Source organism: Megascapheus bottae, chromosome 24 (assembly GCF_031878675.1).
Source record: "Megascapheus bottae isolate mThoBot1 chromosome 24, mThoBot2.hap1, whole genome shotgun sequence".
In the NCBI taxonomy this organism is placed as follows: domain Eukaryota; kingdom Metazoa; phylum Chordata; class Mammalia; order Rodentia; family Geomyidae; genus Megascapheus; species Megascapheus bottae.
The window spans coordinates 16,612,301-16,639,891 of NC_143532.1; the positions used below are offsets into that span (position 1 = coordinate 16,612,301).

A 27,591-nucleotide genomic window follows, 5' to 3' on the forward strand; every position below is an offset into this window, starting at 1 on the left:
TACTATGTATCTTATCTGTCTTAAGTATTTTGGTTCTCTTATGTCATTCTTCATGTAATTCTGCAAAATAAATGATATTATTACTCCCATTTCATACAAAATGAACTGAAGTCTCAATGTTGCAATAGTTCCTACAGAAATCACAGGAAACTAAACAATAAGCCCCCCCTCTTTCTTTTGTCTGTTCTGGGGCTTGAGCTCCAGGCTTGAGCACTGTCCTTGGACTTTCTCAAGGCTAGAGCTCTACCACTTGAGCCTCAGCACCACTTCTGGCTTTTTCCTATGTATGTGGTACCAAGGAATTGAACCTGGGCCTTCATGCATAATAGGCAAACACTCTACCACTAGGCCAAACTCCTGGCCCAATAAGCCCCTTCTTTGTCTATTCTTCATGTTGAAATTTTCATCCTAAGCTTCCCAACCACAAGGTCAAAGAATGGGCTCCTCCGACTCTCAGTACACTCTCATTCCTACTCTTCATCAGACTTTTGAATGGTAGGTTTACTCTTCTGGATCAACTGTACTCAAATGTCAAGTTTAGAGTCAGGTCTTGCAGATTTGTTCATTTTTCTACTCCTTCACTTTTGAACCTACTTTTCTATTCACAGTAGTAGATCTGATACTCTCCTACCAACTTACTCCTGTCTACTATACATTCCTGTAGTATACAAACTACGAAGGTGAGAGTTGTTGATCTTGACGAATACCTGGTAAATATAAGCCCCAGATTCAGCAGCATAATTATCTGTTCACACATTAACCACTCACTGCAAGAAGTATTTATTTATAGGTTTCAGTTATACTTCTTCATCTAGTCTTCCAGACAAATATCTATTTTTCATTTACAGAACAAAATCATATGTATTTGCCCACAAAGTTTGGAGACTACATTATAACTAGCCTTACAGAACTCTTGTTCAAGGCCGTATTTATTTGCTTCCTGAATTTCTCTGAAGCAAACTTCCAATATCATCCACCCTAGAATATATTAGTAGGTTTGGTATCTGTGTTCTCCTAATTCTGCTGCTTTTGTCCACTTGCTTCAAACATTTGAAGGCAGATCTAGATTAGTAGACCTTACTACATACACTTGTAACTATCACTATCAAATTCTTCATTTTAGTCTGTATACTTTGGGGAAGTCTTTGTTTCAAAAGCCAAGCAGGAGGATGATGAATGCTCCATTGATTCCTAGAATAGTAGCAGTACTGATAACAGAAATGTAAGCCAAAAAACATGTGTTCCTCACATTCCTTTAACATGAGGTTTTATGGAGGTTGAGAAGAATCATTCAGGGAGAAAAAAAATCTCACAAGTGTAATGAACTGGAAGTTTTAATTGTAGATACACAGCAGAAACAACAATATTTTAAACTGTGAGAATAGTATTTAACGGTAAAAACACAGTAGCAAAGAAAACTGAAGCATTTAAGCATCACCTTCAGATTCTATGTTGTTATGGCTATTACAGTGATCCCAAATGAGTGTTTAGAAGTAAGAATAGAAGATAACAACCATCCATCATCTTACAGCTTATCTTAGAGTCAGATCTAGTTTTCTTATATTTTTCATATTTCCATTTTGAACTATAAAGAAAATAGAATGATTACTTCTTCTAATAAATAAATTCCCATAGTATCGAATCACTAAAAATTAATGTGGTGTTAAATGCCCTGCAGCAATTATTTTCCATCTTAAATGTCTTCTTATTAATGTAAAATGCAGACATTCTCTCTTTTTATAAGATTGGCTTTAGTCCTTTATATTTTCACAGAGAAAGGATAAAAGAATTAGCTCTTTACAGTTTTAAAAGGGAGAGTTAACAGCTGGATGTACTTATTGAATTGGGGGTAATGTATATAAGAATATTTTCAGGAGTTTATCCTTCTGTATTGGAAGAGATTATTTTCCCAAAAAGTCGATGAAAGTTTCTATATCTTTCCATTAAATAGCTGTTTGAGAAACAGCTTACATTCTTTAGGATTTTCCTATATGATGTTTATATTTAATGACAGTAAATTTAGCATAATCTAAATTTAGAACATTTCTATCATGTAACTAAGGATTCTGCTTTGCCTATTAGTAATAATTAGTTACTCCTAGATTCAAGTAGCATTTTTTTAATTCTCTGTACACTGATGCACGTTTTATATAAACCAAATTGTGCAGCATATGATCCTGTGTCTGTCTTGTTGCACTTAGTGTTTTAGGAACTAACCTAACTTTTGAATTGTTTACATCAAAACTTTGTTCTTGTGGGATATAGTATTCCATGCATAGACATTGCACTTCACACACCTAAATGCTAACTAGCGGAAATCTGCCCTGCTTTTACCTCTGTTTACTATGAATAATATTTCATGAACAATATGTATAGGTTTATAGAGAGGTATTTACATTTTTACACACATATCTAAGAATAATATAACTTGTCTATAAAGAAAATATTTGTCGCATGTTTTTTCATTTACTAGCGATTAGATAACACATTTTTACATTTTCAAGTGCAATATAGTAATATTTCAATTCCTTTCTACTTCTACCATCAATTTTAATATTCCTTTCAAAATACAATCATACTCACCTTAGTAAATATGAAGTGATATCTCATAGTTTTAATTTGCATGAGTGATATCATTTTATACTAGATATGAATAAGAGAATGATAATTTATTTGCTCACTCAGCTACAAATATTTGCTGACATACAAATACTTGACATGACATTTTGTCATAGTTTAGGTACAGGGTCTATAAAAGATTAAAAAAGAAAAGTTTTAGAGGCCGGGAGTTTTGCCTAGTGATAGAGTTCTGGCCCAGCATGCCAGAAGACTGGGTTGGATTCCTTGGTACCACATACATAGAAAAGATCAAAAGTGATGCTGTGGCTCATGTGGTAGAGTACCAGACCTTGAGTAAAGCCCAAAGACAGTGCTCAGGCCCTGAGGTAAAACCCAAGGGCTGGCAGGAAAAAAATAGTTATTAGATTCATCAAATTTATTAACATGGAATTTATTAAAATGGAGTTAATAAACAGAGTTTATAGAAGAAATGCAACGATTATATATGTGAAAGGTAGAAATTATATATATATATATATATATGAAAGACACAGTAAAAGAAAAAGAGGGGACAATTGTTATGCAACTTTACAGCATGGAAAATATCTTTGTTCACTTCAACAAGTCAAGTCTACCAGAATAAATAACAATTATACTAACGGGAAAGAATGAGAAAGAATTCACCTACTATCCAATAATCCTAACTACTCAGGAGGCTGAAATCTGAGGATCATGGCTCATGGATCATGCCAGTATAGGCAGCAAAAAACAACAACAAAAGCATTAAGTGAATCTGTGGCCTACTGAGCACTAGCTGTGAGCAAAAAAAGCTCACAGATAGAGATCCTAGGTACTAATTTCAAGCCACAGGACAAGCATCACAAAGTAGAAGACAGAAGCAGAGACAGAAAAAGACAGAGACACAGAGAAACAGAGACACTTTGCAGTGGGTACGTCCAGATTTGAGCACTTGATGTGGTAAAACCTGTTTGCTTCTTAAAGGATTTCTGATCTAGCCTTCTGCATTAGTAATTTGAATAAATGAGAAAATCTGCCTACATCACATGGATGTTTTAAAATGTAATGTGGTTAAGGTATGAGTTGGGATAGAATCACAATGTGACTGATTCCAGAACTGGAATACTTTGCAATATTCTATCAGAAAGGATTTAAGCCATACATCTTAAACAGATATTGCCTCCAGTCAGATATTCAGGAATCAGAATTTTGAAAGGAAGACAGGCTGCCTAAAGTTGCCTGCAATTGTTGAGCCTAACTCCTTGTAAGTTGAAAAAAAAAAAAAAACCTGAAGAACTTGACTGTAGGGATCTTTCTATAACAGCCCAATGCAAGAAAGAACCATGGGACAGCATCTACTATCTACAAGAAAAGGCCAGTTAGGAAAATCAAATATCATTTTGAGCATATTTAAAAAGACTTATAAAAATCTTTTATTCTAAAAGGAAGTATTAAAATGAAATCATGCATGACTTCAAAAAATACATTCAGATTGCTCTTCAGCTTGTAACAATGGGGAGTTTTATCAGATTACATTTTCAATAAAAAGAAAGACTGAATGAGTTCGATGTGATTTCTCTTTGAATCAGGGTGACCCACACAAGTATAGAATTTTTTTAAAAAATTTTTGCCCCCCAATTATTAGATTTCTGGTGTTTCCATCTATAATTTAACCTGGCAATATATAGATACATTAAAGAAAAGCTAAATCAGTTTGACCTTAAATGTAAAGTCTTTTATTTTTCTTTCTGTGTGATCAGGACAGTACTCTCTGTTATTGACAGCAACCTGGGACAAATGATAATGTGGACACTGCTTGGCTGATAATTTTATCTACATCCTCTTGGCCTTCCCTGTACATTAAGATTGCTGCCCAAAGATATATGTTTAGCCAAGCTATTTTAATATGAACATTATTAAACTTGAAAATGATTCAAGGACAAACACTGGACTTGAGCTAACTATAGGGTGCCACATTTTCTTGCATGATTTCTCTCCTGTTTCTTTTTTTTTTTTTTAAGCAGCTACTTTACCAGTAAAGCAGAAAAGAAGGAATTATGCAGGGAAATTGCTATCAGCTGCTACCCCTGTTGGATTATACAACCCACCGCATAATAGCTTCCCCAGTGAAGGCTTTGACAGCTCGGGTCGAACCATTAAGCACTACCAACACCTAAGGGGGGGAAGGAATGGAGTGTAATGCCTATAAAACATACTTGAAGAAGTGTATTGCCAACAGAATTTCTTTGAAATGTAGATGTCCAAGGCCCACACTTCGAAATTCTGTCTCAGTGGATTTAGGATAAAATCCAGTAATGTTCCGTTTCGAATATGCTCAGGTATTTCCATCTACATGGCTGTATTGATTTTTCACTTGGAATTTCTTGGTGTGCATCATTTGCTTAGACACAAATGGTCATTCAATGGGGTTGAAATATGGAGTTTTGAAGGTGGACAACACATAGGGTTGCCTAGAATATAAATAGACCCTTGTTTTCTAGTTTTAGTTGTTAAATTAAAATGTCAGGTGGTTATAGGATATAATGAAGTGTTTTCCCTACGTTACTTATAGGCAGTACACTTAACATGAAATACACACCACTATGCTCATCCCTTCATACTCCTAACATGGTATAAAAAAGTTAAAAATAAGAGGTTGGATATAACAGCAATTCCCTTTCATAGAATAACTTCCACTAAACACAATATTCCTATGAACTTTTCTCCTTTAAAGCATAAAATATTAGTACAAATAGATTTTCATTTGTTTTTGTGTGCGTGCATGTGTGTGCGCATGTGTGTGTGCACATGTGTTTGTGTGTGTACATGTGTGTGTGTGTGTGTGTGTGTGTGTGTGTGTGTGTGTGTGTGTGTGTTCAAATGTCACTGGTCCTAGAGCTTGAACTCAGTGCCTGGATGCTGTCCCTGAACATTTTTACTCAAGTGCCCTATCAGTTGAGTCATACCTTCACTTCTGTCTTTTCAGTGGTTAAATAAAGATAAAAGTCTCATGGACTTTCCTACATAGGGTGGCTTTGAGTGAGGTTCTTAGATCTCAGTCTCCTGAGTAGTTAAGATTACAGGCATAAGCCTCCAGCACCCAGCACAAACAGGCTTCATTGTAATATTTACAGTCATATAATGTAATATTTTGAACAAATTCAACTGCTCTGTTATTCTTTCACATTTTCCTTTCTTTCTAAAAATTTTAATGGATTTTTCTTATGTTATTTTCATATATATGTATGTACATATACATATATAGTGCTTAGATCCATTCTCCACATTTTACTTTTTCTCTTCCCCCTTTTAATACTTTCCTCAACAGTTCCTATTCATAACTATGCCTTATTATTATTATTATTATTATTATTATTATTTGGGTCTATATGATACATGTAAGTATAAGAATAAAATGTATGTTCCATTTGTTTTCCTGTAAATGACATAGTTGATCGCTTCCATATTTCCTTTTGCTCCAGTGTACACTACATCTTCTTTATTCCTCCATCAGTTGTTGGTAGCACTTATGAATAGTACTGCTGTGTGCAGTTATCTTGAATGTAGGCTAACTTAAATTCTATATGACATTGTGTTCGGTGGTATAGCATAGTCACAAGGTAGGTCCATTCTGACTCGTTGAGGAAACTCCATGTTACTGATTTCCCCATGGGCCATATTAGTTTATCTTCTGACCAGCAGCCTGCAAATGTTCTTTTGTTCCTAGCATCCTCACCAGTACTTCTTTTTTATTTATTTCCTTGCTGATGTGCATTATAAATGATGGAGTGAGATAACTGACACCAAGTAACATGATTGAAAATATAAAAAGCAAGGAGAATTAGACAAAGTCTAATTGTTTGTGGTAGATTTAGCATATTCATATACTTTCAGTAAGTGATGTGGAAAGTTTCAGTGATATTGGAGGGGAGTGGTTTCAGAGAGGCCGAATGTGAGACTATTTCCCAGGGAACTCAGTATTTGGAATAAAATGATGCGAATAAAGTATAGGTGCTGTAACATCTGATGATAGATAACTTGCTTCATATGCTTATGGATTTGATTCATTATATGCATGTTTTTAACAGGCAGAGAGCTTCTGGGTTTGGTAATTTGCTTAATGTGTGAGGTTCTTAAAATTAACAATAGACATCACACAATGATAAGAACTTAATTAAACTTCCTATCCATACCTAGTAAACACAGCATCATATTTTATTTGCTTTGTTCTTGCCACTTTGCATTCCCTTTGATTTGACCAGGAGAATTTGAATTAAGTTTGGAAATCAAATATCAGAAGATATTTCTCAAAAAAAATGATAACAGTAGCTCCTGACCTCCTCTTTATCTGTTTAATTTGTTGTAAATATTTGCCTGGCAAGTGCTTTCATTAACTCTGGCTCCTATTTTTTTTTTATCTTGTCTGCACATAAAAAGGACCATCAAGAGTCACAGTCCCATGACTTTAAATAAATGGGACTCAGAGGCAGGTAAAATTTCTGCAGTAGTGCAATGACACATGAACCACACTGAAATGAGTAATTAATTTAAGATTGCCCTGCTTTATTTTGTCTAGGATAGAGACACGGTAGAAAAACATGAAATAGTTCACTAATAGCAGAAATAATAGTGGACATTTTCCCCTGATTTAAAAAGCATGTAGTTAGTAAAGTGAGAGGAAGGAAGTTAAGGTTCTTGGATAAATTACAGAAATGAAGTTGAAGCATTATCAAGTGGTAGATCCTCTAGCACTAGAAATTGTTCTCATGCAGTCATGCATTGAGTGATTACAAAATTGTCCTGGACTGCTGATATACTTTAACATAACATTACAGACTGATGGTCTTAAACAACGGAAATGTTTCCTCAGAAGCTATACGCCAACTTTCAAGGTCCTTGCCACAGTAGCTTTTATTGTGAGGTCTCTGACTGGCTCCTAGACAATTGTCATTTTCTTTGATGCTCACATGACCACTTTGTGTACACACAGAGAAAAAGGAGGTGAGGGTTCCAGTTCTTTAGTGTCTCTCTGTATAAAGACACCATAAAGCATTAATGCCTCCATCCTTAGAACCCCATTTAACCACAGTTATTTCCTTCGTGGCCCTATTTTCACATAGGTCCACCTAAGAAACTAAGGAAGAAGACCTGATGAGTCCAAAAATTTTATTTCTATTACTTACATTTGGGAAAATGTGTGTTGATATTAATGCTGTGTGAAAGAATACCTTTTGATTCCAATTTCAAAGTTTGCCTACCAAATATCAATCCAAGAGAAGATTTCTTCTCGACTCTGAGTAGGACATACTCATTGAGTTAATTTCTCTGTTTCTGAATATAAGACTAAGCAATCCATCTAGATTCAGATTTTCTAAAGTACATGTTTTTCCATAGTGTTATTTCTGACATTTTAGGACATGGTTCTTCTTCACTGAGCCTCCTCTGTCTCTCTCTAAGCATCTCCAGTTTATGGATCATTTTGATGATATGATGCAGACTCAGACAGAGTCTTGAAAACCACCAATATTTCTCTTACATTTCTATCTCCTCTCCATGGCTACATATGCTTTTTGGCAGCCTGAAACTGAACTCTCCCTTTTATTTATTTCGTATAAACCATGTATAAATTCCTACATCGAGTTGCATGAAGAGAAATGTACATGAGCAGCACGAACTATAGCTTAGGGTTACTTAGGCATTTATCAAGCAAACATTTTCTGAATACTTATTACCCATCTTAAATCAGGTATTTGTTACTTGGAGATTTCCCGGTTTATTTTTATATCTCCAGCATCTTGCATATCTCTATTATTAGATCATTTCTTTGTAATAGCTCTTTGATGAAAACTTAAGCAGTTTTATAAGATGATCTATCTAGTTTATCTAGAGAGACTGAAGACAACTTAGGAGGAAGATTATTCACAAAATGGTCACATGTAAGATAAAAGAATACATAAATCTTCACAATTTAATTTATGATTAAGGGGGAGGATGGAGAAATCATCAGACAGAAGAAAACTAATATAAAAGATCTGAGAAAATGTTTGATTCATAAAAACCAGGTTGGCTAGAATATAGAGGAAAAGAGTAAAAAATTATGACATGAAGACTAGGTAGGAATTAAACTTTACAGTAGATATGGAAGAGATAATTCTCTATATAGAATATTCTCTAAATATTCTGTTTCCCTAGTCCTCTCTCTCTCTCTCTCTCTCTCTCTCTCTCTCTCTCTCTCTCTCTCTATATATATATATATATATATATATATATATATATATATATATTAAGGTATGCCTTAGTGTTACAAAATAAGTACAAAAATCTTTAATATAGGTTGGGAGTTTGGCCCAGTGGTAGAGTTCTTGCCTAGCATGCTAGAAGACCCAGGTTCAATTCCTCGGCACCACATACATAGAAAAAAGCCAGAAGTGGTGCTGTGGCTCAAGTGGTAGAGCTCTAGCCTTGAGAAAGTCCAAGGAGAGTGATCAGGCCCTGAGCTCAAGCCCAGGACTGGCAAAAAAAGAATCCTTAATGTATAGTATATATTGCATATCTATATTTATTGATCTATCTAAAGAAAGAATAATAGCATTCCATTTCTGTTTATACCATAGTTTTAGAACAATGATTATTTGATTTCATTTTAATTCAGTAACAGAAATTAAGTAAATAGGTGGATAGATAGATAGATGGAAAAATACAGTAATTTACTTCACTTTTTGAACATTTTGCATAGGAAAATAGTTTAATTCTTTTCTTCTAGATCATGTGATATGTATATTTCTTTCCTTTTGCTCAGTTTTATTTGTTCCCTCTTCCTCTCTCTCATTCCCACTCTCCCACCACAGACCTTGTGTTGCTTAGTTCACTTTCATCAATGTCTAACACATGCCTTAGCTTTAAGGAATCAATTAAGTGTTAATTCTATGAAGCTAACGCCATCCCAAATAGAAGCGAGTCAAAAAGGAGAGTGTTATGATTTTTTAAAAATATATGTTTTGGAAAAATGCCAGAAGTGGTGCTATAGCTGAAGTGGGGTAGATCTCTAGCCTTTATAAAGCACAAGCACACTTAGGCTCTGAGTTCAAGGCCCAGGACTGTCAAAAAATATATTAAAAATTATATGTATATATATATATATATCACTATGTTATCTGTCTGTAAAAGCCAGAGGAAGACAATGCTATTGGGACTAGGATAGGATCCCGAATCTACTATATAAGATACACATTTGATAATATGTACTCTCTTACTTAAGGTTTCCAATTTATTTTTAAAGGTATAAATGACCAGTGAATAAATATTCCAGCAGAAATTTTTGCCAGTTCTGGGCTTGAGTCTAGGGCCTGAGCACTGTCCTTGTGTTTTCTCAAGGCTAGAGCTCTACCACTTGACCACAGAACCACTTTGGCTTTTATCTATGTATGTGGTACCGAGGAATCGAACCTGGGTCTTCGTGCATGCCAGGCAAGCACTCTACCACTAGGACAAACTCCCAGCCCCATTTTAATTTTTTTTTTAAATTTAAGTCTATTGTCAGGGTGATATACCCTGGGGTTATAATTATGTATGTAAGGTAGTGGGTACATTTCTTGTTCAATATTGTTAACCTCTCCCAGATTTTTCTCCCACTTTCCATCTCTCTAACCCCTCCCAATAGTAAAGTTCATTTCCAACATACAGCCTTGTGAGTAAGATGACTAATTTAGTACTGTCTCTATTATCTTCCAGTGATATATTAACAAGTCAGTTGGAAAAACAAAATTAGGAAAACTAAGTTTAAAATAAATATTTTATATTTGATCTGCTACCATAATAGGGTACCAGTATGCAGCATTGTGTTTTTGAATGCCAAGCAAACATCTGTACTTTAATTATTCCTAAACTGGATGCTGGTGGCTCATGCCTGGATTCCAAGCTACTTAGGAAGCTGAGCTTTGAGAATTGTAGTTTGAAGCTAGTGGTAAAGTTCATAAAATTCTTATCTCCAATTGCCCAATAAAATTGTAAAAGTGGAAATGTAGTTCATGTGTTAGGGTGCAAGCTTTGATCAGAAATGCTCAGGGACTTCACTCAAGCCCTGAGTTCAAGCCCAAGTACTGGTCTCTACTTTACTATTTATTTTCTATGTAACCTTGTCTTTCTCAGACAATATAAAAGCAAGCAAATGATATTGATACTTTCAGAATGCTCTCCTTTGAAACATGCCTGGTGCTTTCAGTCCTCTCTAGACACAAGGGCTCCAGTAGGCTCTTTTCTTCAATAGTCAGCTATAAATGAGTGTGAAGAGTGAAGAAAATATCAAAATAGCCCATCATTTCTCCTCCTTGGACTTGATTCTGAGTTGATCCAAAATGGTGGAAATTATGGAAAGATTTCTAATTGGGAGAAATAATTGGCAATATGTCATTTGAAAAGTTCACCTATTGAAAGACTAAGACTAAGATATATTGTTTTCTCAATGCAACTTGTCATGGATGAATGTAACTTTAATCCTAAAGAATATCAATTGCTATTGATAAGCTACTTTTTAAACAGATCATACTCCAGTATAACTGTCTTTTGTAAAAACTGTGTTGTTGTATATTCAGTAGGAAGAGATTTAATTTTTTAAAATCATAGTATATATGTTTTATATGGTGTGAGATCCATTGATAACTTCTACCCTCTTCTCATATATTTACTAGTTTTGGAAAATGCTTCTGTTTTTCAACAACAAATCACTATCAGGGTTTTCCTTGTTTTTATGTGCTTAAAAAAACATTAACTAAGGGCCAGGAGTTTTGACTAATGGTCGAGTGCTTGCCTAGCATGCACAAAGATCTGGCTTCTATTCCTTGGTACCACATACATAGAAAAAGCTGGAAGTGTGCTATGGCTCAAGTGATAGAGTTCTAGCACAGTGTCCAAGTCTCAGGACTGGCAAAAAAAAAATAACCAAATTCAATAGATGCAATGAGAAGGAGAGAAGAAAAGGCTAAGATGAAATGGAAATGTATAAAAGTTTGAAAGAGGAGCTTTCAGTAATGCAATGGTAGAATCAAAGCTGAGTTTACAGTAGGTAAAGAACTGAGATAGTGTCCCATAATTGACTATCATTTACATTTCTGATAGTAGAAAATAAATAAAACAAAGGAAAGAGTAAGTAAAGAGGGAGAAAGAACTCGGATGCATCTAAACATATATACAATTAATAAAACTATCTTCCAATAAAAATTTTCAGATACCTTGCAAGATGCTTAAAATCAAGACTTTTTCCCAAAACAAAGAAAAAAACAGGGGGCAATATACCATCTACTCACATTTGTATTACAAGTTCTGCTTCCCTTAGATACAAATTTTTATTGGCTGACAATATATAGACTGTACAGAAACACCAAAATATGAAAGTGTGAACAGATTTGGTTTTGGGGGTCTCTTTCAGTAACGTTTTATAATTTCCATTTTATCTGAACATGAAGTTCATATTTCTCATTCCCCCCCCCCACTGTCCTATAATGGAGAATTAGGTTATTGCTTTGAGAACTATCTACTTTTTTTCTTCCTGCCTGTACTAAGGTTTGAATTTAGGAGCTGTCATTTGTTGTTTGTCTTGCTTAGTTATTGCTACCTGTAGCTTATGTTTTGTTTGTTTCTTTGGTTTGGTTATTTAAGTATTTTGTAGAGGAAGGCTCTCAGACTTTCTGCCTGGGCTAGTTTTGAATAACAATCATGTTGAGTAGCAAGTATTGTAAGAGTGACCCATCATTTCATGACTTCTTTTACACTTTATAATAATACAGACATTTAGAAGTTATACATGTATATTTATGCACTGCTTTTGTTATATTACTTGTACTTTTTTGTTGTATCTTCACTAGTATTTGTCTTTTAGTATTTTTTGATATCTGGTTTACTTTCTTTGACCCATCGCTTATTGAGAAGGCTCTTATAGATTCTCTCCATGTTTGTGAGTGTCTCTATTTCCATTATTAATGCCTAACTTCGCTTTGTGGAGAATATGGTCTGGCATGAGCGTAAAGTATGTTTTACATCATTTCTATCTATTTATGTTTATTTTTCATTTTACATTGGCAATATTGCAAAAAAGTTATTCCAAATGCACTTGACAAGAGCATTTGTTCTTCAGTTTCTTAATGGAATAGTCTCTAAGTATCTGTCAGATGTAGCTGTTTTTTTATTTTATTACTTTTATTATTATCTTTATCAGTCTATTACCTTGCTGATTTCTACCTAGTGATTTTATTCATTATCAAGAGTGTGATGGTGGTGGATTCAAACACTATTGTGCTTAATATGGTTGTGCTTAGATATGATTTTTTCTCAACAATACATTAAATACATATTGTGTTTATATAATTGCTTTTTAAAAACAGTTAAGATAAAAAACAGAAAATACTCACTTCTACTGTCTTTCATAATAACTACATAATTGTCTTTCCTGATGTTCTTTGTGTTAATGTGCATATGAATTACCATCTGGAATGATTTGCTTTCAATTTGAAGAAAACTTCCTTCTGTAAATGCTGATAACAAACTTGTTATCTCAAATGTCTCTATTTCACATACAGTAGCTTTTGAAAGACAGCTTTGCTGGATATGATTTTTTTCTTCAGTTTTGAGTAATGGAAATGATGCTATGCTGCTTTTTTTACCTCAAACTCCATTGTTTAAAATTTAACTTTTTATTATAATGATATTAGAGTTTACTTGTTCGATATTTTGACTCTGTTATAGTTACCTTGCTTTTTAAGTATTTTTAAAATAAATTTGTCTTCACTTACTGCTTTTCTTCAGAACTATTTCCAGAGAACATAAACTATATTTTATTTCATAAATTCTATCAGCTTGACTAGGAAAGCTCTTCATGCTACTGGACTGAACTGGAAGTTTCTGATGTAATATATGTTTATGAGTAGTCTAAATGGTTACTGGACTAAAAAGCAATATTCAGAAATTAAACTTTATACATAAGCAATAATTAATTGAAAGGATAAGTTTAAAGGCAATTAATTTTGGAAAAGTTTATGATAACAACAAAATGCACAATATCAACAACTAGTCTTAAAAATGTGAAAGATCTCTTGCAGCTACAATAAAAATTATACTAACATACATTAGTAAACATAATTTAATTAATGAGTGAACATTGATGACTAAAAATTAGCTAATTTTAATATCCTTTTTATCAAAATATTGCCAGAATATTTCATCTAGCTTGATAGTTTGAGTATTTGTCAGAAATTAGGAAATGAGCTAGAATCAAATAAAAATGCTACCTAAGAACATAGTAAGAGAAATTACCCTGACAATTATCAAGATCTTTTATAAAGCTAACAAGTCTTAAAAGGTTTATTAATGAAAGGTAAAAAAAATAGATTATTGAAATAGAAGATTTAGAAAATTTGACTTGTGAGAAACTAAACTTGAAGTTCATTGGGTAAGGAATAAATTATACCACAATTAGTCTTTACAAAATACATTACTTAGGTAGGAAAATCAAATAAATTCTGTGTAATAACATATGCAGGAAGTTAGCTTCTAAAGGGCAATTTTACATAATTAAGAATGTTGACAGTCCCAGTGGCTCAAGCCAGTAATCCAAACTACTCTGGAGCCTGAGATCTGAGGATCACAGCTTAAAGCCAGCCCAGCCATTAAAGACTGTTAAGACTCCTATCTCCAATTAACCACTACAAAATAGGAAGTGAGGTTGTGGCTCATGGGGTGGGGTGGTAGCTTTGAGCTGAAGAGCTCAGGGACAGAGCCCAGGCCAATTGTTCAAGCCCCACCACAGCAACATTGTAGGAGATATTTCAAACATGTAATATTTTTTTAATTTGCCAAATATATTAAAATTTCAAGTGTCTTTAACTGTTAGCTTATTTTTATATGTGTGGTGGTTGATTAGTTGTTTTGCAATACTGGGTTCTACTCACTTTAATCACTCTTGACAATCCCTTTCGGGGTTGGTTATTTTCAAGGTCAGATCTTACTTTATTCCAGGGTTGGACCAAATTATGATGCTTCTATTTGTGTTTCACCAAGTCACTGTGACAACAGGCACAAGTCATGATGCCACAGCATTTCTAGAAATTATCTTGCTAATTCTATGGGTCACAGGCTGTACTGAATCATAACCTTCTACTTTTCATTGTCCTAGTAGCTAAAATAACAGACTTGAGCCTTCATATCTACCTATTTTAGGATTTTTGATTGGTACAGTAACAAATAAATCCATTCAGAATACTTGCAAACTCAAGTAAGTCAATAATTCATACAAATATCAATAAAAATATGGATCTAAGCAAACTGGAATGGGTATTGCCTCGAGCTCTCGAGTCAAAATTAGCAAGAAGGACTCATACACATCCTTTACTTGGTCATTAAAATCTTTATACAGAGCGGGAAAGCATGTGCACTGTTTAGTATAAATAAAGAAATATAAGAAAGATATTAGACTTGTAAATGATTTACTAAATAGCAAAGACAATGGCTTTACCCAGAATTAACCTACATTCCTGCTGTGGTGTCAAAAAGTGACACTATCGGCTAAAGAAAATCTGCAAGAGACTTTCTTATTTAAATAATTTCAATAAAAATGTCTAAAATAAAAAAAGTAGTATGTAGGATCCCCAAAAGACAAACATAGAGCTTCCCTGTGATCCAACACCCCAGCCTTGGGCATCTACTGAAATGTCCACAAACCAGCCTGCACTAAAGACACCCAAAAAACCATGTTCATTGCAGCAGTATTTAACATAGCTAGGATATGAAACCAACCTAGATGCCCCTCAGTGGCTGAGTGGATCAAGAAGATGTGGTATATATACAAAATGTAATTCTATGCTCTCATCATTGGTAAGGAACTAGAATACCTTGGAAAAAATTATATTAAACAAAGTAAATCAGACCCAAAGAAACATAAGCTGCAGGATTTCCTTCAGATATAATAACTAACATATATCTAGGATATTCTTATGAGAGAATCACAATGGATCAATAGCTATATGCATATGACCATATAAAATAATGCTTAAAAGCCATATAATGAATGATGTTTTTAATGTATTATGTTAACTCTCTTCTCTTTTGCTGTCCCTTGGTTATCTCATATTGTTACAATATTTCACCTGGTTATCTGATATATTTTATATATTTGGCATATTTGGTTTTTTGAAGTTGGATAGGGAAGGGAGGAAAACAAGATGAGGGGCGGGGATGGGGGGAAGGAAATGGGGACCATGACATGAGAAAGGGTATCAATGTTTGTGAAGTAATGCACCTTCTATCTGGTGAATATAATGTAGCCCTTCTATTTAATTACAATAAAAATATGTGAGAAAAATACAGGTTAAAATTATAATTACAATGTTTTCGGTTATTTCCTTTTTCTTTCTTTTATTCCTTTGGTTTATTCCCTGATGTCACTGTTATTTGTTGTTGTTTGTTCCCTTTATCTTGTATATAAGTTTATCTGACTTGGAGAAGGGAAAAGGAATCACAGAAACAATGGGAGAAAGGGTGAACAAATCCAACAACTTCAGGGGAGGGAGGGGAAAAAGTAGGAGAAAGTGACAGAGGGGATAGCACTGTTCATAAAGAAAGGTACTCATTACCTGACTTATGTAACTGTAACCCTTTTGTATATCACCTTTGCCATGAAATTAAAATTTTAAAAAGACAAAGCCTGATTTTAACTTAATTAATTGCAACTTGAAGAACAATTCCCATCTTCATCTTTGAACTATGAAAACATCCACACGTTCTCTGCACTAATTAACAACTACATCCATGCTTGCCACATACTTTCTGAAACTATAAATTAACTATATTCTGACATTTGTTTTGTGATATTGCTCCCCTACTTTTAACTGATTAGTATTTTCTTCTAAGCCATGAAAACAAATATTGTTAGTTGATATTTCTATGATGCAATGGAAACCTTTTTGCCCTGAAAATTAATAGATAATGAAGCAAAGCCAAACAAATTAGAAAAAATAATTGTGGACTTAGAGTTCTTTCTCTATTTGATCACCTGGTAGCAATATTCTATTGGCTAGTTATAGCCTAAACTTACCGTATCATATATATCTAACTTGTGAATGACTGTCATTGGAGGAAGCTTTGGCGTACTGCCCCAACACAGTAAGACTGAGAATAGCAAGGCCACTTGAATGGGATATATGACCATCTATTTGAGTATTTTGAAAATCAGTAAAACATTGATGACCAGAAATTTGACACCATTTCACCATTCAACAATGAGGTGAACTAGTATTTTGAAATATAGATATTAGTCAGTATCAAAAACAATCTAACTAAAATAATCATTTTGCCCAAATAACATTACCTTAATAACCAAAATTAGAAATATTTTTTGGCTACTTGGCACTGGAGTTTGAATTCGGATCTTCATACTTGCGTGGTCTGCTTGCTTGGTTGTCTGGTTTGCACTCTACTACTTGAATCACACCTCTTACCTTTTCGCTGGTTATTTTGGAAATCGAGTCTTGTGGAATTTTCTGCCCAGGATGCCTCTTGAATTCAGCATCCCTGCGTAGCTAGGATTGAAGGCCTGAGCAACAAGATGCTTGATTTTCAATTTGATTTTGGCTAGGAGGGCAATGTGAAATAATCAGTGCCCCTATCTAGAGTAGAAAGGTGTCTTTCATTAATCAAATGAGGACACAGATCAATAATAAGAAGTCAACAGTGGTAGTTTTCATGAAATGGGGATATCTGACAACCAAAAACTTTGAAATGAGCAAAATTTTGAGAACCATAAGGCCAATATAAAAATCAATCATCTCTCAATGGCATTAACTTCATAGCAAAGTTATATTATTAAGTATTGCTTAATATGATATAACTCAATATTGTTCCAAATGATATATATACATATTAATTATAATCATAAGGATATGTAACTGATGATATATAACATATATATATGATTTTTCACCTTTATTTTTTACTGTTTGAAAAAAATGAGATACAAACAAGTCTGTCAAATTTTAATCTGTGTGGTGTCCCCCCGCCAACTCTCAGTAAAAGAAGCTTTTGCTATTCCTTATTATGAATGTTCTAGGGCATTTATTAAGTGCTCTGGAGGTCAATCGTTTTATAATTTCGCATGTTCTATTGTCATTAAGTCTATCTCTCAATACAGAACTTCTTAAGCATTTCTATCAAACATGGCAAAATTCTAACTAGTCAATTTTGCCATGTGCATCAGAAACAGAGATTCATGCTGACATGGAATAATGCATGTCTTCTAAGAGAACTTGGGATGATGTGCCTGTGTGGAGAGAACTCTGAAAGTTCATTTCTTCTGAAATAAATACCTGGCTTTTAAAAGGCTTTGTAAAACTCCACTAGCTTGTTAATGGTGTTCTGTTCATTCAAAAAGGGGTGGAACCCTTAGTTCATGCCATTTGAAAATCTGAGACAATTAAAGGGAGGGAAATTCCAATGGGCCCAGTGCTACTGGGATTGGCTTAAGATTTGTGAAGGATTTAACAATCTAGAATGAAAACTTAGAACAAGCATTGGTTGAGCCTCCATGTTGAAGTGATGTAATTTATTTTAATCTTCTCTTTATCCAGATAACTCTCTGAGTATTTTGGCAAAGCATAATGGATTCAACCGGCAGAAGCAAGAAGTCTATCTTTTACCAATCGTAATCAGTGACAGTGGGAATCCACCACTGAGCAGTACCAGCACCCTGACTATCCGGGTCTGTGGCTGCAGCAGTGACGGGGTCGTCCAGTCTTGTAATGTGGAAGCTTACGTCCTTCCAATTGGACTCAGTATGGGCGCCTTAATTGCCATATTAGCCTGCATCATTTTGCTGCTAGGTACGTATACACTTCATAACCTCTCTGTCACTATCATTCGGTTCCTTAAGGACTGTGAATGGACAGTGAATGACAACCTGGAGGGTAGACAATATCCTTGTATTAAAGATGTGTCTTCAACCATACGTTGCCATCAGGAATGGGAAAGTGAAGAGACAAGATTGTACTAGCAGTTGTCCTAGTAAACTAGAGCTTTCAATCCTGTCATCGGGGATGCAAGTGGGAGAAAGTGCTAAAGCATTATAGTGCTTGTGGTGCTTATCACCTCATCGCATATTCAGGAAGACCTCCTCGTCATATGAGAAATAGGACATTAGGGACATAGGACATTGAGAACATAGGACATACCACATAAGGGACTTTCTTAGTCCTGTTGTATCTTAACATTGTATAAATCGGATTATTGATTCCAGAGTTTGGTGAAATAAAGAGAAAACAAACACACAGACGAAGGAGGAAAAAAAAAAACTATGCTTTGTTTACAATGAAATTAGATGCCATGGGTATTTTAAATTGACGCCATAAATTAAAACGATGATTTCAAATTGTAACAATGGTCTATATTCCTTTTACTAAGAAACCTAATTAAGAAAACAAAATGAAGGCTAGACACGGTGGTCTATTATTCTTGTAATCTTCTCATTATTGAGACTGAGACAGAGAAATTTAGAGAAAGTCATGTACCTCTGGGATACCTGAGAAGAACCTGTCTCGAGACACAAAGACAATGGTAGAGAAATGTCAATGAAGAGTCTTATCCACTGAAGAATAGAACATCTTAAGGATTGTGTCAGTTGCTGTCTTCCCACTTACTTCTGCCTTGGACTAAAGCATTCTATCATTTCCAATAGTCCAACTTTCACTTTCATTTTGATGACCTGCTTATATTGAGGTATATGTTGCTTTCCTTTCCCCAGCAGTGGGCCCAACTTTCCAGCTTAAAAAAAAATGTTTCAGGTTTCTTTCCACATAATGAAATTTATTCTTATGTAACTATAACCGCTCTGTGTTTTACCTTTACCATAAAAAGTCACATGACAATGCAAAAACTTATCCACAAAGCTTAGATAGTCACTTGTGCTGTAGAAAACAAAAAATCTATTATTCAAATGATGAGTTACATATAGAATTGCTAAAAACACAGAAGGAAATATACTTCAATGGTAAAGTGCTTGAGCAGCATACATGAGGTCCTGGGTTCCATTCTCAACAACAACAACAACAAACAACAACAATAACACACATGCATGCGCACACACACACACACACACACACACACACACACACACACAGTTGCTAAAACACAGATCAGACTAGCTATGACCTAGTCCCCTCTCTGTTTCTTCTTTTCCTATTCCTTGTTTGTTTTACTTTTCCCTCAGTACCGGGGATTAAACTAAATTCTGCTATAAAATGCAAGGCCTTGCCCACTATCATTAGAGGCATAACTTCAGTTATTTTTCTTTAGTTTAGATAGGGGTTCAAGATTACGAAAGTAATATATTTTCCCTACCTCCTGAGTAGCTGGAACTATCAATATGCCTCATCATATCTATCTCCTGTTTAAAAAAAAAATCCAGGCACCTGTGTCTCATATCTGTAATGCTATTTACTCAGAAGTCTGAGATCTGAAGATCACATCTGTAACAGTCAGAAGCCAGTCCAGACAGAAAAGTTGAGACTCTTATTTATCTCCAATAAACCACTCAGCCAGAAATGGTGCTATGGCTCAAGTAGTAGAATGCTAGCCTTGAGTACAAAGAGGTTCAGGCAAGTTCCCAGGCCCTGAGTGCAAGCCCTAGGATAAGCAAAATACATACATACATACATACATACATACATACATACATACATACATACATACATACATGCTATAAATCATAGACAATAGAACTAGACCAAAGCATATAAGGTGATAAACTCATTATGCACAGTGAGTTATTACCTATGCCTCCTTCTATCTACATCTGCATCACTATGAAATGTAACTTTCATTACAAGTAAATGGAAATCTATTTGAGACAATCCCATTAGTATTTAATAAAAAAAGAAAATCAGGAATAACATCTACTGAAGCCTTAGTGTTTACTCTTCACAAAAGAGGCCAGATTAATTCCCTGATAAAGGCACTTTTTTTTTTCTTTTTCTTTCTGGGGGTGGTTGATTTGTTTTGTTTCATTTTTTGTTTTGTTTTTTTTTCTGTTTTGTTTTGTTTTTTATTTTGTTTTGTTTTTTTTTTTTTTTTTACCATGCCCTTCCTTTGAATATATATCATCTGATCCTTATACAATTCTTCTATGTGGCTAATTGTTCTTTGTAAAAATGTTTACATGCTTATTTGACTAATGGTTGTCGGATTCTTTTTCTTCCTTCCCCCATCTCCCTGCAGTCATCGTGGTACTATTTGTAACACTGAGGCGACATAAAAACGAGCCGTTAATTATGAAAGACGATGAAGACGTTCGAGAGAACATCATTCGCTACGACGATGAAGGAGGAGGCGAGGAGGACACAGAGGCTTTTGACATTGCAACTTTACAAAACCCAGATGGAATTAATGGATTTTTACCCCGTAAGGATATTAAACCAGATTTGCAGTTTATGCCAAGGCAAGGGCTTGCTCCAGTTCCAAATGGTGTTGATGTCGATGAATTTATAAATGTAAGGCTTCATGAGGCAGATAATGACCCTACGGCCCCACCCTACGACTCCATTCAGATTTATGGCTATGAAGGCCGAGGGTCTGTGGCTGGCTCTCTCAGCTCTCTGGAGTCTTCCACATCAGACTCAGACCAGAATTTTGACTACCTCAGTGACTGGGGTCCCCGCTTTAAGAGACTGGGAGAACTCTACTCTGTTGGTGAAAGTGACAAAGAAACTTGACAGTGGATCAGAAACCAACCGATGGGACTGAGCATTCTGTAATATTCTAGGGTCACGCCCCTTAGATACAACCAATGTGGCTATTTGTTTTTAGAGGCAAGTTTAGCACCAATCATCTATACACTCAACCACATTTTAATGTTGAACCAAAAACAAACTAAGAATAATAATAAAGAAAAGTTTATGTTAGGAGGTTATAAATCTTGTGCAGTGTGACTTAAGTATGTGGAGTGTCTAGAAGTCTTTGGATATTCGATATTTACTTGACTACCACAGGCAAAGATTGTAATCCCAGCTAATTCATAGAGTAATGCTTAAAAAAAAGAGGAGAAAAACGAAATCAAAATTAAAAGGTGCTTTCTTAGGGAAAAAAAAAGGACTTGTAAGGAATCTGCTGCTGCTGTGTCTGCTGCAAGAATTTTTATGAATGAATGCAAATGGATCTTTACCCCCCCCCTTCACCACAAATGCTAAAGCAATACTTGGTCTGCTGTACATTTTGACTTTTGGGAGTTTGGGGGAGGCCTCCTAGATTATACGGTACGGTGACCACACATTGTACATAGCTGTTGGGGCCCCTCTCACCAGAGACTGAATAGCATCTTTAAATATTGTGTCAAGCCTTAAAATATTTACATGTTCTTATTCCATTCCAGGGTGGAGGATATGTCAGGTCAGGGGTGGGAAAATAGAGAAATCCCATTCAAACAGGCTTGTTTTGTAGAAGCAGAATTTCCTCCTCCTTTCTTCCCCCTTCATGCCTCCTCCACAAGGATAAACTGTATCCCACAGTGAATGACTTCAGAGACAGATGGTTTTACGGCTAGCGCGTGAATATATTTGTTTAATCTTTGAAAATAAATATTTTATCGATGTTCATTAATGCTTTTATTTATTAAGGTTTGTCATCTATAGATTAAAGGACTATATGGGAAAAGCATAAATGATATCCATTAATAATCCTTTAGATTGTTTTATATGAATATATCTATATAATGAATGTTTAATAAATGTACATTTTGATGAGCTAAGTATGGCAGGCAATATTATCAAAAGGAGAGCTTATAGTCTCTTTAGAGTAGAAAGTGTTATTGTGACTGGTAATGGCAGAAACAGCATTTTCCCAGAGAAACTTTTAGACTGTTTTCTATTTTGTTCCTAGTAATTGGTGTTTTTACTACAAGCACAAACATCGGAAAGTATATTGACTCCTGTGATATTTAAACTCTAGACTTTTAGATACTTACCTAAATCCCTGCCCAATAAACATGTTTCGAGTTGCCCCACTATTTTAGAGCAGGAACTGATTTGTACATAATTTTATTGCTTACGTTTTTAGCACCTCTGTCCCCAATCATGGTCATGCACTGAACATCTTAGATTACAAAACTATAAAAAAAAAAGAAAGAAAAAAAAGAAAAAGAACAGAACTAGAAGATGTGAACATTCTTTATAATTTGTAACCCAAACCTGCCACGTAGTAGTAGAAAATGTATGATAAAACTCAAGTATTACATGCAGATCATTTTAATTTTCTACTTTGCTTTAATGCAATATTGTTTATTTACTCCATGTATTGTATTCAGAGAAACTCCTGTATTGTTTTCCTACTTTGTGAAATATATTTTTATAAATACCTCTGTTGTCATCGTTCTTTTCCAGCCAAAGTCCTATTATGAGAATTATCAGCTCTATCTAAAATTCTAAATCATTCAATCAATTTATACTCATGACTCTAGTATTTGTAATAGCCATCAGGATAAGAAATCAGAGAAAAGGCCCAGCTTGCTAAGACTACACATGCAAGCATTCAATAGAACCTTAAAATATAGAAACAACACCTCAAAGGTAGTCCTGGGTTGCCTGAAACAAAGTAAAGGACTGAACAGGGAATGCCTTCAGATAAGACTACAGATATAGACCTTAATTTTTGAAAAAGTAAGCAAAGGGACCAGAGAGCCAGATCTGGCAAGAAGAACCCCAGATTATAATCTAGATTTTAAAATTCTCTTCCATATTATAGAGGGCTTTGGAGCAAAAAATGTGTCCATTAAAGAAAGATCTCATTGGACAAACGTGGGTTCAGGTTATCTGCCATGTAAGTCCCTAGCTTGGGGTTGATAAGAAAAGTAATGAGCTTGGTTTGAAAACTGGAGGTTCCATCTTTTCTGTGAAAGGAAATTTTCATACTGCATTAGGAGTTTCATAGCTACACCGTGGCTCATCCAGTTCTTTCCAGAGTTCTCTTGTCTTAGAGAATTCATTCACTTGCTTATCCTACCAACTACTGAACACTATCATGAAATCAAATTAAGGATACAATCTAATTTTCCCATATACTGTTACAGCACATAGTCTCTAAAAGAAACTCATGGGTGAATATAAATTACTAATAATGATTTTAACAGTAATCAATAGTAATATTACATCTTACATATTCTAAAGCAAGGTCAAATATATTTGAGATTTATCTATTGTTCAAATGACTTGTTTCTATTTTACAGGTGGGTATAGTACAGTAGATAAAACAAGCATATCTAACAGAGCTAGTTATTTCTTTCAGTAACATAAAACCTATGTTTTTCAATGCTGGTAATCAATAGAATAAACTGTAGGATCTGGGGTAAAGGGGTTACTGTCTTGTGTACAAGTTGTCCAAATATTGCCACAAAAGTTACATTCTCCAGGAAGAAAAAATAAAAAGACCTATTTTCTAGTTTCCTTTGCCAGTACCATACTTTCAATTTATTAATTAAATCAAATATCAAGTTTTGTAATAGGGAGTAAATTAAGTTCTATGGCTACGGTTGTAGTTCATAATATGGCTATACTAATGGACCTTTAGAGTAACTGAACATAAATGAAGTTCTGAACACACACACACGCGCGCGCGCGTGTGCACACCAATCTGCTAAAGTTTTATCTTAGCAATTGCCTTTCCAGAACTTTTCCAACCAAAAGAATTAAATGAGGTCCAACTTTTAAGGGGACTTTATTCATTCCATTCTTCATATGTTAAGTATACAATTTTAAATTTATTAGATTATTTTTGTATCTGTGCATTGAGTCTTGTTCTAACTACATTAATAATCAATATGCATCTCACACATTCATGGAGCTTTATTTTTCAAAGAATACTTCTTCAGTCCCCAGGCATTTTACTGTGTCTGAGGATTTTTATGTGTCCCAAACAATAGTCTTTTTTTCATTCTTTGAATGTACACTGCCCAAAGAGTTGTCTGCCTAATGGCCAAGAGCTGTTAATTCAGCCCCAAGTGAAGTAAAATTGTCCTCCTCTGCCTACCACACAACTGCATAGCTCCTGTCAAGGGAACTGACATCCCTGGTGACTGGATCAATTCAGTCTCAATTCTGTCTATTATGTGACAAGACCAAACTATGACGACATCCCTCAAGTCTCCATCTGCACATGCCATGGGAAAGTAGGAGGCTCTTCATTATAATTTCTACTATGAACGCTATTACTATCATTTCAAAAACAGTCTATAGTAAAATGACTGAATTTATCCTTTAAACATACATGTTGCCCTTCTCAAACAGAACTGTGAGACTTACAATATGAGAGTATGAGACTATGAGACTTACAGAATGTTTTAGAAGAAAAGAAATAGGTACGTTACTGTATACACATATAAGAAACGTAAACATAGACTTACTAGCTCTACCAGCAAAGCAAGAATGCTTAGAAACAGACAGATGTGTCTTTGAGAGAGTTGGCTTAATCATATGTTTAAAGTAAGACAAGTCTCCGCATGAGTCAGAGAAATCTCCTAGGAGCAGCCAGATTCCACACTGAGACACAACAGAGTGCTGGGCTTTGCTGTATTTTAGAGAAGGAAAAGCGGGTGCTGAGAGCTAAGTAGCCAATTACTTTTTATAGCCCCATAAGGACTGGAGGCAAGTAGTCTCTTCCAACAAGTTGTATTATGCGATCACTGGCTTCGCAGGGAATCTCACGAATGTATAACCTTATGATTGCCTTTTTGATTGAAAGTTCCATCTGAGATCAAGGCAGTGCAACCAGTAATAAGATTTCAAAAAATCCCATCACTGGCACTGTCGGAAAGGTTGAGCATGACTGAAATCCCATCATTGTCAGTCAAAAAGATAAGGTAACAGTGTGCACCCCTATGAAAGCTGTATAAATGTACCATTTAAACATGAACATCAACACAGGAAAGAATATATACACATTTAGGTAGCTATATACACATAGGCATTTAGGCCGTGTTAATGCACAAAGACATAACTGAATGTATACACACAATTATGTTTCTGAGGATAATTGGTGTTTATTAGTTTTCATTTTACAACCTCACAGACTGCCAAAATTCTGGAATGATAGCTTGTTCTCCTGGATCTCTCTTTGAATTAAAAAATGATGGGATTAAGAGTTGAATGATTTTAAACCCAAAGTTCTCATTTGTGAACAAAGTAATATGAGCTTAATAACTGGGATTCAAGCTAGATGCCTTATGTAACAAAACCGCATTTTGATGTTTATGTTTTAATATTTTAATGGAGAAAGCTGTAGAATACAGTTGATGGGAAATGCTTTACTATATATTTCAATATTTCTATATTTCTGACATAGTTTGATAATGTGTTTCTCAGTGATACCAAGTTGGCCAGGTAGAACTGAATATATTATTTGATTCTGTAGTTGGCGTTCTTTATAATTGGAGGCTAATGTGCTTGTTGTGTATTGATAGACAATTACTTTTTATCATTTTATTCATTATAAATACGGAAAATATTTTTGATATTTGATATATTCTGACCAGGTCCTAATATTACAGGAGATGTGAAATTAAAAATCCCCCCTGCTTTGCTGGGCAAGAACTTTATCTACTACATTTTTTATTATCTTCCAGTTTAGGAATTTAATAAATGGATTTATATAAAGAAAATAAATGTAATGATACTGTCTACCTGCTAACCCTTATTTATAAAGTGAAGCTGATCAATCACATTCAAAGTAATTGTTAATACTTTCTTTGCCTGTGGTTAAACCTTATTTGAATCTCGATTTAGATTTAGATTGTTATGATTATAGTTGGTTAATTTTTTGTTTGACCATTCTATATGTAATTATAACTACAGTAAATACAAAGTATAATGTAGATGGTGTTCAGAAAGTATGAAAGAGGAAAGAGCAAGGAAATTTCATGGAGAGGGTTTCTTTTAAAGATTAAAAGAGAATAATGATACACAAGTACGTAGGAGAATAAATTATAAAATCCAGAACCTGAAAGGACTAATAACACATGTTGGGACTTTCAGAAAGATCCAGAATTTGAATGCTCAAAGAATATTCTAGGGTTGCCCAAGTTAAGACATGTTTTCTGGATGAGAAAAAAAAATGTTTAGCGAATTAGATAAGATTTGAACTGTGTTCCCTTGGGAATGTGTACAATTGTGAGATTGTATTTCTGTGCCTATGTTCCTTCCTTTTATTCACAACAGTTATCTCTAGTGGTCAATCGATGGGAAATTGCTGAAGGTTTTGTTGCCTGTGTGTTCTTCTTCCAAACTGAGTTTTCTGTCACCACCTGATTCACACCTTGAATGCACGTGTATGTCTCACAGGGGTCCCAACGAATAGATAATTGCTATCTCTATTATTATCCACAGATTACAGAAGAGGGTTGCTAGGAGGAATATCGCAGAATGCTGCATGAGGAAAATGGCGCTGGAGAACAGTGGCTTGAATGAACTCAGAGGCCAGGACTACAAAATGAAATATGAGGTCACCAAAGGCCAATGCTAATCCCGTCATCTCTTCTCTGCACATGCACAGGGCTCCAGGGTTACTGTATGACTACATACATATGAGCGAGATCTTTGAACAAATATCATCTATGTGTTATTGATCAGAAAGCTCTACAGATCATGGATTGAACAAATGATTCTGATTTCTATCATATTCTGTCACTTGATGAAATTTTCCTCTAATGGGTTTCTAGGTGTTCTTTATTTCAACTTCGACTCTTCGACATCTGTTCCATATTTGTAAAGCTTGGCTGTTGAATATGTGGATGGATTATGTAAGCATAGTATTTGAGCTACAAATAAGAACACTGAAAACAAATGTAAATATTCCTTCCTATCCCCTGAAACAATATTCTTTTCTACAAAATTTAATTCTGTGACAGAAAAAAAAAAACTACACGTGAAACCTGCTTCTTACCTCCCCAAAGCTTGGTGTATAATTGGGTAATTTCTAGCCAATTCATGACAGAACACTAGA

General features: G+C 34.7%; 1 protein-coding gene across 3 annotated transcripts in view; it reads left to right on the forward strand.

Annotated features, from left to right (window-relative positions):
* Cdh8 (cadherin 8) overlaps window positions 1-27,097 on the forward strand; it is a 299,684-nt gene extending 272,587 nt beyond the window's left edge. Inside the window, exons 11-13 of one of the 3 annotated variants that reach the window (XM_090357535.1) lie at window positions 18,186-18,437; window positions 20,827-21,009; window positions 26,976-27,097. In XM_090357535.1, coding sequence (XP_090213661.1) covers window positions 18,186-18,437; window positions 20,827-21,009; window positions 26,976-27,022 — 482 coding nt within the window. In that variant the 3' untranslated portion in view covers window positions 27,023-27,097. Of the gene's footprint in view, window positions 1-18,185; window positions 18,438-20,826; window positions 22,951-26,975 lie in introns of those variants that run through there. The other 2 variants (XM_090357534.1, XM_090357533.1) reach the window with 2 other exon arrangements.
* Window positions 27,098-27,591: the final 494 nt, after the last annotated feature.